At 42.1% G+C, this 15,221-nt stretch overlaps 1 protein-coding gene across 6 annotated transcripts in view; it reads left to right on the top strand.

The window, feature by feature from the left end:
- Nucleotides 1–15,221, top strand: part of HHAT (hedgehog acyltransferase) — a 347,324-nt gene that overhangs the window by 175,712 nt on the left and 156,391 nt on the right. For all 6 annotated transcript variants that reach the window (XR_010150711.1, XM_016938140.4, XM_001169263.6 and 3 more), the window contains one exon: nt 7,992–8,027. Coding sequence is in view for 5 of the 6 variants with exons in the window: in XM_016938140.4 (XP_016793629.3) it covers nt 7,992–8,027 (36 nt within the window). In the remaining variant the exon portion in view is untranslated. The remainder of the gene's footprint in view (nt 1–7,991; nt 8,028–15,221) is intronic.

The raw sequence follows: 15,221 nt of genomic DNA, 5'->3' as shown, positions 1-15,221 counted from the left end.
CTTATTCTCTGCTTCCGAATTAGTCAAGTGAGGAGGAGATTAGGGCAGATACACTTTCAGGTCTTGTCTGCTCTCCAAAATTGGGTTAGGTAGGCCAGCTGGAACTAATCAGGGCTTCTTGAGTCTAGGTATAAACTTTATCACCCTAGCGATGTGCTTTGGTTTTTGCCCCCAGCTGTGCAAATTAGTTCTCAAACTTCCCAGACAGGAATGTAAAGGCTGAACTCAGGCAGCCTATTAATAGGATAAACAAGCGTAGTGATAAAAGACTGAAGATTGCAAGTGGAAGAGGTGGAGGCAAGGATTGACAGCTAAATTTTGGTACATTGTCTACATGCTGCCCTGCCTGTGTCATGCTAAGTGGCCATGACAACAGTGGTTCTAAAACATACCTCAGTTGTATGGTATTTGCCACTCCTGGCCATAGTCTGTTGCTGTTTTTATCCCTAGCTTCCACCCAGCCGAGATTAGTCTGGGAGGAAGGACAGTACCCCAAAGGGCAGGCAGCCTGTTAGAGCAGAACAAGTCCTGGAACTGGCCATGGGTTCTGGTCTGAGTTCTGCCATGGACACGGTGTGTGGGCCCCACCCCTCCTCCGTCAAAGGAGCAGTTCTAAGCTAGGTGATATATAAACCTCTGTGCTCTGTGAGTAAGCATATGGGCAGCACCACTTTGTCAGGCCCAACAAGCCTAATTTTGATGCACTGTGAGGCTCTAATGAGTACAGCAGTCATAATCATCATAAATAAACCGGCAGGGCTGCCACGGATGTGTTAGCCCGGGCACAGTCTACTAATTTGCTGATGGTAATCAGACAGGAGCTGCTGCTGTGGGAGGGAGCATTCATACTTAGAGATGCTGCCTGAAAGTGCCTGAAACACGAACTTGGAAACTTGAGGCTTAAAGGAATCTTAAAGGTCATCCATTCCAGTTTTTTTATCTCAAGCTGAAATCTGCCTCCCCATGGCTGCTATCAGTTGATGTGCAGACAGCAAAACTTGCGTATCATACACACAAGATTTTCTGTTTTTAATTTCTGGAAGGAGCTAAGAATAATATGTACAGGATCCGTGTTCCTTATGTCTCCTCATGAGGAAATCCTGGTTTTCTGTGGGCTGGTTAGTTGTGAGACTATTTCCTTAAAAGGTGATAAGAATGATTGTGCTACAGTTTGATCACTATCTTATTTCAGAAGAGAACCCCTATTTTTATCTGTGGGTATTTATTTTATGTACTTACATAAAATAATCAGTGTATTAAATAACTACTTTTTAGCCTCTTCTATGTGCAGTGTATGATGCTAAGTGCCAGAGCAGACAGAAGCATTGGTACCTTATTACAGGCCTATCATTCACACATTGCTTCACTCAATGACATTTATTGCTTTCCGGCAGGCTCTGGTTCTTGCCCTTATGAAGTTTTTGGTCTGTTGTGGGAGAGAATGATTGATTAGTTATCAATCACACTGCATTGAAATTATTGTTGACTTTGCCATCCCTTTAGGCTCTATTCTCCCTGAAGCAGAGGTTATGTGCTGTGCATTACTGAATTTCCAGTATCTAGCACAGAATGGGCACATAGTAAATATTCGTTAAATGAGTCTGTGGTTGAATATATGAAGGAAAAAGCACAGACATTGGTGTCTGCTCTGAGCTAGATCCTGATTCAGCATTTACTAGCCATGAGACTGGGAATAAAGACACAAGCCTTCATAAAATAGGACCTATTTCACAGGGTTGTGGTGAAGATTAAAAATTGAGAATATACAGAGTGCTTAGCCCAGTGTTTGGCATATACTTCTAAGAAAACAATGTGTATTCTTTTCCTACTGTAGCTCCTTAAGGTGCTTTTTCCATCTGTATACAAAAACTAAAGAAAACGTTTTTCTTTTTTCTTTTTTTTTTCTTTTTCTTTTTTTTTTTTTTTGAGACGGAGTCTTGCTTTGTCGCCCAGGCTGGAGTGCAGTGGTGCAATCTCGGCTCACTGTAACCTCCGCCTCCTGGGTTCAAGTGATTCTCCTGCCTCAGCCTCCCTAGCAGCTGGGATTACAGGCACCCAACACCATGCCTGGCTAATTTTTGTATTTTTAGTAGAAACAGGGTTTCATCATTTTGGCCGGGCTGGTCTTGAACTCTTGACCTTGTGATCTACCTGCCTTGGCCTCCCAAAGTGCTGGGATTACAGGCGTGAGCTACCGCACCTGGCCATGAGAATATATTTCTAGAGTTCATTGGATTGCTAGTGTTTTGAAATTAAAGATGGCCCCACAAGGGAGGCCCCACCCCTGAACTCTTTGGAAGGAACATGAGTTAGGTTTACCATGGTAAAGAGGAAATCCATACTGTACATTTCAAAATCACTGATGGAGTAAATTTCAAATATTCTAATGACAAAAAATTTGAGGTGATGGATATATTAATTAGCTTGATTTAATCATTCCACATTATGTTCAAAAATCATAGCATGGCCGGGCATGGTGGCTCATGCCTGTAATCTCAGCACTTTGGGAGGCCAAGGCGAGTTGATCACGAGGTCAGGAGATCAAGACCATTCTGGCTCACATGGTGAAACCCCATCTCTACTAAAAATACAAAAAATTAGCTGGGTATGGTGGCATGCACCTGTAATCTCAGCTGCTCAGGAGGCTGAGGCAAGAGAATTGCTTGAACCTGGGAGGTGGAGGTTGTAGTGAGCCGAGATCATGCCACTGCACTCCAGCCTGGGTGACAGAGTGAGACTCCTTCTCAAAAAAAAAAAAAAAAAAGTCCTAGCATCACTTCGTACCCCATAAATACATACAACTATAATTTGTCACTATGTAATAATCATGATAATAGAAGAATGAACTCATGATTCTGAAGAAGCTGCAAAAGCCCACAAATTCTGGTAACATGGAACTAGACCTCTGGTTGGGTAGACCATAGTTTTCTTTTGGATAGAGTCACTTTCTCATATGATACTTAATAAAATTATTAAGTAATGATGAAATAACTTATTTTTAAAATATCACATAAATTTAAATAACAGTTTATAGTTTTAAATATGTTTGGTTTATTTTTTTCTAATGGGAACAGGATGAAAGGCATATACATTCTTTAAGCCAAACCTTTAGCGTCATATCAAATATGTTGCCTGACTTATTGGTGGTGGAGTTGGTAAGATTGAGATAATGGCTCTTATGAAGAGCAGCTTTATGAACCACTTCATTCTTCCAGCCAGTAAGATAGCTATCACTGGTTTTATCATGTGGTCTTGATTTTCATTTTATATATGTTCACTCATTTACAGCTCAAAAACAAAATATATGAGGAAAAACTAATCCGAGTTATAGAAATTAGATTCTGATTTTAGGATGCACTGTTAATTTCTCTCTATACACAAAAAACATGAACTTGTTTGCTTTTCTTTTGCAAGGAGTGTGCTTTTTATCTTTCATTTTTAAAATGTTGAAATAATCTTAAACTCACAAACATTAGAAGCACAGTGCCTATGTAACATTTTCCCCCTGAATTATTTGAGGTTAGGTTGTGGACATGAAGCATCATCACTCTGAGTACTTCAGCGTGTGCTTCTAAGGACACTTTCCTATGTACTAGGTTGGTGCAAAAGTAATTGTGGGTTTTGTCATTACTGTCAATGGCAAAGACCACATGCAATTACTTTTGCACCAACTGAATAACTGCAATATGCAGATTGAATATCCCTTACTTGAAATGCTGGGGACCAGAAATCAGTGTTTTGGATTTCGAGCTTTACAGATTTTGGAATATTTGCAATTATACTAGTTGAGCATCTCAAATTTAAAAATCCGAAATCTGAAGGTGCTCTCATGAGCATTTTTATGAGTCTCTCATTGGTGCTCAAAAAGTTTTAGATTTTGGAGCATTTCAGATTTCAGATTTTTGGATTTGGGATACTCAGCCCTCTAATAACAAAACTCAGGAAGTTAAGCTTGGTGCATTCCTACCATTTATTCCTCAAAACCAAGGTACTGTTCCCTGGGGGGTCTTCTGGCTAATGGAGACTGTCTGGGCTCAGGTGTTAGTTTTACCCCTAACTAACAATCACTTAACCTCTCTATGCTTCTGTTTCTTCCTCTGTGGTGCAGATGATAATAGTATCTATCTACCTCATAGTTATTGCAAAAATAATTGTATGTGTGTAGAATGGACGAGTGCCTGGCACATGCTAAGCACTGTGTGTGTGTGTTGGCTTTTACTATTAACATCCCCCCTTCTCCACTCTGTGCGCTGCACTGTGCCTGCATGGTGAGAAACTATAACCCTTTACTCTCCACTAGCCTCGCCTGCCTTTCTCACATGATCCAAGGAAGGTGAGAGGCAGCATTAAATTAAAGCTTGTGTATATTCTACCCATATCTTGTAGTCATTGCAAAGGCTCTTATATTTACAGGTGATTTTTAAAAAACCTGCTCTTTGTCCCACCTCTGGAGTTAGAATTAGTTCTCAGATACATTCATCCTTTCATGCATTGGGTGTCTATACAGAATTGTCATTGGGAAGTATTTTCAAAGCCCTAAGATGTGCTTTGCAATGGAAATCTTTCAGGGCTGTAAGAATGGATAATTTCCTGGCTATTAGTTGAATAAGAAAGACATATTTTGGTTTTTTGTTCTTGCGATAGTTTACTGAGAATGATGCATATTCTCACTCATAGGTGGGAATTGAACAGTGAGATCACATGGACACAGGAAGGGGAATATCACACTCTGGGGACTGTGGTGGGGAGGGGGGAGGGGGGAGGGATAGCATTGGGAGATATACCTAATGCTAGATGACGAGTTAGTGGGTGCAGCGCACCAGCATGGCACATGTATACATATGTAACTAACCTGCACAATGTGCACATGTACCCTAAAACTTAAAGTATAATAAAAAAAAAATTAAAAAAAAAAGAAAGACATATTTTGCCTTTCAGAGATTGTTATATTTTATAATGCAAAAATGGTTTCAAATATATTTAGTTTTTAAATATTCAGTAGGTGGTGTGCTAAAGCTTAGTGTCCTTAGCTAGGCCTCATGTTACAAGTAGAGGAGGAGATGGGAGAGGGAATTGGTTTGGCTGGCCACCGTTTCTATGAGGAAGGGCACCTGGAAATGGAAAGAAATGAATTGACTACCACATCACCCCCGGAGACCATGGCTAGGTTGAATGAGAATGATGGTGTTGGCATGAGTTGGGTGAACCTTATTTTTTTAAAACTGATAGCCATTCAGACACAAAAGCACAAATACTGTATGACTCTGCTTACGTGAACTTCCATCACTTTCCAGAGCCTGGCTAGCTGAGACGGAGGAGATGGGCGGCACCTGGGGAGAAGAAGCAGGTGGGCTTCCCTGGAGCAGGGCAGCCATGCTGGGAGAAGCAGAAATGAGGTGGAAGTGGGAAGACATCAGCTTTTAACATGAACCATCATTTTCAATTAGTAATAATGAAAGGCAGTGAGAACCCTGCTTTTAGCAGGGTGCTTGGGAAGAGCAAGTAATTCGTGCATTTTAGGGTTCAGTTTGATTTCCAGCTTTTTTTCTACTGGCTGTCAGCTCTGGGCATACCAGTACCTGCCTCACCAGCATGTATATGTGAGCACAAAACATAGTACTTGCCACATTCTAAACAATAAATATAATTTCTCATTATTAGGTTTTTCATTACTGTTTCAGTGCCTTCCTCCGATCCCACTATATACTGCGGATCTCTGTGATTCCTTCCATGTCTGCTTTGTCCTGTGATTCCCGGAACAGAGTCTGTTGGTCTCTGTCGCTAATGTAATTGAAAAGGCTCTACAAGCTTTGGATGAGTGAAGGAAGCTGAAATCTTTGTTTTAATCTACACATACTTCTACCTCCCATATTATAGATCTGGCAACCTTAAAATTGCTGTCTGTGGTGTGGATATTTATTTATGGGGCTGAACAAAGTAGCCTTGGTTTTGGTTGAGAGAAGGGATCATTTCTATTTTTAAAAAATTTGTGTTAAATATAATTTTAGGAAGAACTTAGCATCTTATCCAGGTCAATGTAAAATCAAATGAAACACATCAGCTCTCCCTACAGGTAGATCTCTCCTTAGAGAAGAGCTCTGTGCAGAAGACTTATGAATAAATGGAATTTATATATCTCGAATCCCGTTTTTCCTGAATTATGTAATTATTTTAGGTCAGTGATGTAGTAAATGAGGTCTGTCATGTTTTGGCTTTGAGTTTCTTTATTCTCACCTATGCTGTGTCCATTGTCTGTAAAGAGATACTTAAGCACATAAAATAATCTTGTCATTTAAAGGTGTCCCACAGGGAATCTTAGTGTCAGTAATCACCTGTCATATGTCAGGTGGCGAGGTACCAGGCATGATGGGATGTTCCAGGGATGAGTCAAGGGTGTCACCGGAAGCTAGGGACAGGCAGGGTCTGGACAGTCAGACCCCCCTCGAGGGTGAATTCCTGTGTCCATTACCTCTTGTCTGAAAGGGACAGAATTAACTCAGGCCCTACTCAGTCAGATGGCCAACCCAAGAGGCGAGACTGGTGGGTGGGATGCAACCACCACCCGTTAGGTGTTGGGAGCAGTGATTCTGCCTGGGGGACTATATCATCATGATTCTGGCCGCCTGGTCTTTTTTTTTTTCTTTTTTTTTTGAGATGGAGTCTCACTCTGTCGCCCAGGCTGGAGTGCAGTGGTGTGATCTCGGCTCACTGAAAGCTCCGCCTCCTGGGTTCACGCCATTCTCCTGCTTCAGCCTCCTGACTAAGTGAGACTTCACTGGCCACCTGGTCTTCTTACTCACAGTCCGACCCAAAGGGAGAGAAGGGCACTGGCTACATGATCAGAGGTTCAGGAGGAACAAGCATGCTAGTTAGAGAAACCAAGGCAGTGTCGTTTATATGGACTGTACCAGTTTGGTGGTGTCAGGAAAAGGCTGTGACTTAAAGGGTCTGCCATAGCCCAGCGCTATGGGATGCCTGGTGTGAGGCTCAAGCACAAAGTCAGGCTCCCCAGCTAGCGCATGGAGTTGCAGCTCTTCCAATCCCCTGCTCAAGGCAGACCCAGAGATGGGACACGGTTGTTCTCTCAGGTGGAAAGCTCCAGGACTACAACTAGGTGGGGCTTGGAAGGCCAAGGTTGACCCTCCACTCACTGCCACACCAGCCTCTCCCTGCCCAACCCCCCCTCACCTTCTTCCCTTTGGCTAGTGTGGTGTTGGGCTTTTGAAACATATTTCGGGCTGAGTGCGGTGGCTCACACCTGTAATCCCAGCACTTTGGGAGGCTGAGGTGGGAGGATTGCTTGAGCCCATGAGTTTGAGACCACCCTGGGTAATACAGACTATGTCTCTACTAAAAAAATTAAATATTAGCCAGGCGTGGTGATGCACACCTGTAGTCACAGCTACTCTGGGGGCTGAGGTGGGAGGATTGGTTTAACCCAGGGGGTTGAGGCTGCAGTAAATGTGATTGCACCGCTGCACTTCAGCCTAGGTGACAAAGCAAGACCTTGTCTCAAGAAAAAAAAAAAAACCCATATATATATGTGTGTGTGTATATACATATATATATTTTAAGTGAACATCTGAGACACGAATATTACAAACGGACTCATATATTGGAAAAGTGGAAGGTACCTGGGAGATCTACTCTCATGGCCTATATTTCTAGAGAGAGCTACACTTGCTGAGACACTTACACTACTAGAGAGCAGTGTTTCTGCACCAGAATCTCCTGGAGAGCTTGTTAAGTTTAATTGCTGGGCTCCTTCCCCAGAATTTTGGAATTGGTATGTCTGAGGTGGGGCCTGAGAAGCCGCGATTCCAACAAGTTCCCAGGAATGCTGCTGCTCCAGCAGCCACATCTTGAGAACTACTGTGGTAGAGCAATCCATTTAGTCATACTATGAATTTAAATTATAAATATAGTTGTCTAGTCTACCATTACTATAAATATCTCTTATTGATATGCTTGTCTATGTCTCTTTTGAACAGGTATTTTGATGTTGGACTGCATAATTTCTTAATCAGGTAAGCCAATAATTTTTATTTTAGATAACATTGAATAGCATGTCTATTATGAAAGACTGAAATGGAAAATCCTTGTTAAGTATCTTGATAAATAATGGCACTTATATATATACTTGTCAAGAAAACATTGCTAACACTATGGTTTTTTCTGTTTCCCAGAATCACACGATTAAACAATTAAAGAAATCAATGTTTAAAGAGGCTTATTTCTGAAGTGATAGTTACCTAAGATCTTGACAAGTATAATTCCAACTACTAGGCTGCTGGGAAAACTAATTGAAAAATTAGGAGTGCCAGCTTGTATTCAGACGTTAAACAACCCCCTTAACCAATTTTCCCTCCACTGAATTTAATCTTTTTAAGTGGAATCTTCCAGTTGCTTTATAGTTGTGAAGATACAACCTTGTTCATAATTGAAAGAGATTATAGATGGCAGTTTATATCCTAGTTTATTAATGATTTTTACCAGAGTTGGCTTATGGGACATATTAATTTCAAATAGCTGTTCAATCTAACAGAGGTTAAATGGAAATAGACCAGCATATTAATCGTAGTTTTAAGAATATGCGTATTTTGTCTGCTATCAACTTTGCTGTGTTTTCTAAATGTATTAATATTGAGCATGTATTACTCTAATGCTGGTAAATAATGATCATTAAAATGCTTGTTCAGAAATATTGAGGGAAGCAGAAATGGTTGCCGAAAGACTGCAAGCTAAAGATGACAAGGAAACCAGAAATTATGTAGAGCAATTTGCTTTCTGCAGGTATGCATCTCTAAATGCTAGTTAATTCTGACTAATAGCCTGATAATGAACAGTCTGTAGACTCCATGTGAATTTTGGGTAAGTGTTATGGTGGTTCTGTTCTGTACAATGCATGGCCATCTCCCTATTGGTAAGATGCTCTTTGAGAGGAAGTGTACATAATTGACATCACCTTTATCCCCACCAAAAACCACATTTCCTCCACACTGGATATGGTGATGTTCCGAGTGAGGCCATGCATACCTTGTCCTCTTTGACCTCTTTTCCAAGGCTCATCCAAGTCTGCACAATGAAATCTCCTTGGCCTCCCCCATACTCAAGGAATAAGGATGGTCCTGGCTTTCTCCAGGATCCAGACACAGATAATAGTGTGTGAACTGCTATCTTCGACACAGCAAGGATAAATACATTTTAGCAGGAGGGACAAAGAACCAGCAGTCATGGGAAAGCAGGCATGAACATTCCATATTTGAACTGATCAGAAGAATCTGTCTGGATGTATTAATACTTCAGGGAGTAGTTCGAGTTTTTTATTTAATGTCTTTGGTGCTTTGTACAACTCCCATTGTACTGTTCCCTTAATGCCTTGTAGTGGATGCAAGTTTGTACTCTTCTTATTTTTTCTGGTAAATTTCTTGAGGTCAGCGATCATGTCTTAGTCACCTATCAATGATTAGATTCAGAAACTTGTATAGGATCAACCTTCAACAAACATTAGGGCTAGGAGGGAATGAATGAGATGAGACAGAAAGGACAAGGGGGGTGAGGCAGGTTGAGAAAAAGCTGTACAGTCATTTATTCAGCAAATAACTTAAGCCTACCATGTCCACTTACTTGGATATGTCTGGGAATGCTGTCACTTGCAAAAACAGACATTTGATTTGAAGCTTTCCATGTGTTTATCCCTTGCCAGGCCTGTAGTTAGAGAGAGCAGTGGTCTGCCTTTGCGATCCCTCTTCTCTTTCCTTCTTCTGGGCTCCAACCATTCCTCCTATGTTGGGTCTGGAGGAAGGAGAGGCAGTGGTCAAGTGTCTCTAATGTGACTGAGACTGGTATCCCCTTGCTCTGGCAGGAGGCCCTTTTGGGCAGGTGCTGGAAGATGCTCTAACTGGTCACCTTAACCAGTGTTCTGTGAAGCAAGCAGAACTGGGAGGGTAAGGCTTCTCTCTACCTTGCTGTGCTGTATTCTGTGTTTCCTTTCCCTCATTCAGGTAGGGGGCAGAGTAAATCAGCAGGTTTATTGCTTATCCAACTGGGGAATGAGAAGTCAGTTTTGCAGGCATCCCTAGCCTCTGGGAGTAGATCTCTTCCTCTCCCATCACATGACAGTGCGCCCCAATAAGCAAACAACTTAATGACTCCAAGGAGTCCCTTCATCTTTCCTCTTCCCAGCTTGGGAGTAAGGGGTAGGGGTGTTGAAGACGGTGGCTGGGAGCAGAGTCAGTTCTCCATCTCACAGTAATCCCAGAATGGGGTGGATCTCACCTCTTTATTTGTAGCTCTCTTCAGAAAGTGAGTATTTTCAGGCCAGGCACGGTGGCTCACGCCTGTAATCCCAGCACTTTGGGAGGCTGAGGCAGGTGGATCATGAGGTCAGGAGATCGAGACCATCCTGGCTAACACGGTGAAACCCTGTCTCTACTAAAAATACAAAAAATTAGCCGGGCATGATGGCGGGCTCCTGTAGTCCCAGCTACTCGGGAGGCTGAGGCAGGAGAATGGCATGAACCTGGGAGGCAGAGCTTGCAGTGAGCTGAGATTGCGCCACTGCACTCCAGCCTGGGCGATACAGCGAGACTCCGTCTCAAAAAAAAAAAAAAAAAAGTATTTTCAGCCAGGTGCAGTGGCTCATGCCTGTAATCCCAGCACTTTGGGAGGCCAAGGCAGGCAGATCACTTGAAGCCAGGAGTTCAAGGCCAGCCTGGGCAATATGAAAAAAAATAGTGCCTCTACTAAAAATACAAAAATTAGCCAGGCGTGGTGACACACACCTGTAATCACAGCTACTTGGGTGGCTGAGGCATGAGGATCACTTGAACCCTGAAGGCCAAAGCTGCAGTGAGCCGAGATGGGGCCACTATACTCCAGCCTGGGTGACAGAGTAAGACTCTGTCTCAAAAGAAAAAGAAAAAAAAAAAAGGTATTTTCTGCCCCCAGCTTGGGAGGGAAGTCAAACCTGATGGGACCCAGCACCATTTATGACTGGACACCTTAGTAAGAACTGTTTCACTGGGACAGTGACCCTGAGGCTAGGTTGAAGACGGTGGGGTTAGCAGTGAGGGAATGGCAGCAGCAGCTCCTTTAAGAAGATAAGCTGTGAAGGGGAAGAAAGAAAGACAGGGCAGCTGGTGGAGAGGGCGGGTGGAGTGGATATTTTTTTCTTTTTAATGGGATGAACTCTTGTATTTAGCCACCAGAAGGTCTTAAGTGTCCTTTAGACTTAGAGAAAGCAGTTTCATTTAGGTGGAGAGAAGTAGAGCCTGATTCCTAGGGGGAGTGAGTGGTCCCTTAGTAACCTCAGACAGCAATGGCATGTTCTTGTAAATATGTCATTAGAGAAAACCTTAGAGGGTTGGAAGAGTGAGAGGGATGGTACTTAAGGAATCCTTCTCACTCTATAATGGACAAGAGAAGAAAATATACTTCCTTTTGTAAAAGAGCAAATGTGGGAGAAATTGTCATACGTTCCCCACACCCCCTCAAGATTAACTACATTTATTAGCTCCAACAAGCTCTTAATGTGCAGTTTGGTTTGTCAGGCTGTATTGAATGCTTAGTGTTTGGCATAAAAAAAAAAAAAAGCTGCAGCATGCCTGAAATTAATCAGCTGCATCTTTTAAATTGATGGAAGTCATGTCGACTTCTCTGGAATGACGTAAATTTCCACAAAGCCAAGAGCCCTATCTTTGATCTCAGACTAGGCATTTGCAAGGAGGGACATGCTTCCTTTTAAGCCTTGGAGTGCTCCACTGAGCCATGGGGGCAGGAAAGAGCTGTCACATTTAATGAAATGTGGGCACTTTTGATATTAGTGTTTTGTGCTGACTGTGGGAAAATTCAGTGAGCCCAGTCCTGCATCTTACAGAAATCATAGACAGAAGCAGCAATCACAACTCACCTAGGGATGGCCTCAGAAGAAGCCTACTGGCTGGAGTTCTTAAATGTGACACCGCACAAGAAAAGGTGACCAACCTGGGGAAAGAGATTACAGAATAAAAATCTCTGTTTCATTATAGATAACAGGGTGGCTTGTTTAAATTTAGCTTAGTTTAGCTTTGGCAAGAAAGTAAGTGATTTTGGTTTGATTCTTGCTGACTGAGGCATTTTTCTTTTATTTTTCTTTCTTCTTTTATCTTTGAATAGATATGGGGTTTTGCCATGTTTCCCAGACTGGTCTTGAACTCATGAGCTCAAGCGATCCTCCCGCAGTGCTGGGATTACAGGTGTGAGCTACTGCACCTGGCCAGCACTTTTCATCTTACTCAGAACTGTAGCCAGCACTGTCTCTTTTAAGACAAAGGTGTACATGTGGTCTCACTTATATGTGGAATCTAAAAAAATTGAACTCATGGAAACAGTAGAATGGTAGCTACCAAGGTCTGGGAGTAGGGACTGAAGAAATGTCAAGGAATACACAATTTCAGTTAGAGAGGAGAAGGAAGTTCAAGAGCTCTATTGTATCATAGGGTGACAATAGCTAATAATGATGTTTTCTTGAAAATTGCTAAGACAGGAGATTTTAGGCTTTCTCACCACAAAAAAGATAAATATATGAAGAAATGCATGTGTTAATTAGCTTGATTTAACCATTTCACAATGTAAAAGTATTTCAAAACATGTTGTACACCATAAATATATACAATTTTTGTCAGTTAAAAAATAATATTTTAAAAACGATGAATGATACTTGTTTTGTTGCCTCCCCCACCTCTGACTGCTCCTATCTGACCTCCTCAGGTGGGGCAGTAGTTTTCAGCAGGATAACATCATGAGCAGGATAACATCATGACTTTAAAAAAAAATTGACACACTGTATTTATATTTATGGGGTACAATTTGATGTTTTGATGTATCTATGTTGTATAATGATCAAATCAGGTTAGTTAGCATATTGGTCATCTCATACATTTATTATTTGTGGTGAGAACATCCAAAAGCCTCTCTTCTAACTATTTGGTAATATACAATACCTTACTGTTAACCATTGTCACTCTACTGTGCAATCGGACACCAGAACTTACTCTTCCTATCTAACTGAAACTTTGTACCCCTTTGCCAGCCTCTCCCTATCCTCCCCTCTCTACCCCCTCTATGGTAACCACTGTTTTATTCTCTGTTACTGTGTTATGAATCTTTTTAAGCTTCCACATATCAGTGAGATCATGTGGTATTTGTCTTAGTTTGTCTGGATCTTCTCAGTTAACATGACGTCCTCCAGATCAATCCATGTTGTCACAAATAACAGGATTTCATTCTTTTTTATGGCTGCATAGTATTCCATTGAGTTGCCAAAATCAAATAAAATATAGAGATGAATCTCTAAATTTAAAACATTTTATTTGGCCCCAGGCACGGTGGCTCGCACCTGTAATCCCAGCACTTTGGGAGGCCGAATTGGGTAGATCACTTGAGGCCAGGAGTTTGAGACCAGCCTGGCCAACATGGCAAAATCCCATCTCTACTGAAAATACAAATATTAGCCGGGTATGGTAGTGCACGCCTATAATCCTAGCTACTTGGGAGGCTGAGGCATGAGAATCTTTTGAACCTGGGAGGCGGAGGTTGCAGTGAGCTGCGATCATACTACTGCACTCCAGCCCTGGGTGACAGAGCAAGACACCGTCTCAAAAACAAACATTTGGGAAGCAAGAAGTTTCAATTCAGGGCATACATACAGACCAGGTGGTCTTCGGTATGTCCAGAGAACAAATAGAAAGTTGGGAGTTTTATTAGAAAGAGAAATGTTATGTATTGTTTTGAAAGAAAGCTCATTGGCACTAGAGAGGCTTTTGAGAGATGGTAAGCTCTGATTGGTGACTGATGATGGTAAATAAAACCAGCGTTAGAGTCTTGGGAGGTCATTTCAGCAGCTACTAGGTAAAACTGGTCTTAGGGTTACAGCAGTCTGTTTTAGCACCTGAGCTTGTGGAACATTTAACTCTTGGAGCAGGTGCTATGTGTCCCTAGTGCTTTTCTTCCTTGGCCCCTCAACTCTGATTTAGTTGGGTATGACAAGAGTGACCCAATTTGTATAATTAACTTTCACAGTGTGTATATGCCACATGTTCTCTATCTGTGCATCTGTTGTTGGACACTTGAGTTGATTCCATCTCTTGACTATTGTCAATAGTGCTGCAGTAAACATGGGAGTGCAGATATTTCTTCAATATACTGATGTTCTTTCCTCTGGACATATACCCAGTAGTGGGATTGCAGTATCATACAGTAGTTTGGTTCTTAATTTTTTGAGGAACCTCCAACCTGTTTTCCAAAGTGGCTGTACTCATTTACATTGTCACCAACAGTGTGCAATGTAAAGGGTTCCTTTATCTGCACATCCTTGCCAACAATTTTCTTTGCATTTTTTTTTTTTTTTTGAGGCAGGGTCTCCCTCTGTCACCCAGGCTGGAGTGCAGTGGCGTGATCATGGCTCACTGCAGCCTCAACCTCCTGGACTCAAGCAATCCGCCTACCTTAGCCTCCAGGTAGCTGGGGCTACAGGCATATACCACCATGCCCAGCAATTTTTTTGTTTTTTGGTAGAGACAGGGTCCTACTGTGTTGTCCAGGCTGCTTTTGAACTCCTGAGCTCAAGCGATTCTCCTGCCTTGGCCTCCCAAAGTGATGGGGTTAAAGGTGTGAGCCACCACACTTGGCTTTTTTTTGTTGTTGTCTTTTTGGTAATAGCTATTCCAACTGGGGTGGGGTGGTATCTCATTGTGGTTTTGATTTGCATTTCCGTGATGATGGGTGATGTTGAGTATCTTTTCATATACCTGTTGGCCATTTGTATATCTTCCTTTGAGAAATGTCTATTAAAGTCTTCAGCTCATTTTAAAACCCTTTGTTTTTTTGTTTTTTGTTTTTTTGAGACGGAGTCTCACTCTATCGCCCAGACTGGAGTGCAATGGCGTGATCTCAGCTCACTGTAACCTCCGCCTCCTGGATTCAAGTGATTCTCCTGCCTCAGCCTCCTGAGTAGCTGGGATTACAGGCACCCACCACCACGCCCTGCTAATTTTTTGTATTTTTAGTAGAGACAGGGTTTCACTGTGTTGGCCAGGCTGGTCTCGAACTCCTCACCTCGTGATCCACCCACCTCAGCCTCCCAAAGTGCTGGGATTATAGGCATGAGCCACTGCGCCTGACCCATTCTGTCTTTTAATTGGGGAATTTAATCCATTTACATTCAGGATTACTATTGATAA

Source organism: Pan troglodytes, chromosome 1 (genome assembly GCF_028858775.2).
Source record: "Pan troglodytes isolate AG18354 chromosome 1, NHGRI_mPanTro3-v2.0_pri, whole genome shotgun sequence".
Classification (NCBI taxonomy): domain Eukaryota; kingdom Metazoa; phylum Chordata; class Mammalia; order Primates; family Hominidae; genus Pan; species Pan troglodytes.
The sequence above is the reverse complement of the archived record's forward strand: the minus strand, read 5'-3'. Positions and strand labels throughout refer to the sequence as shown.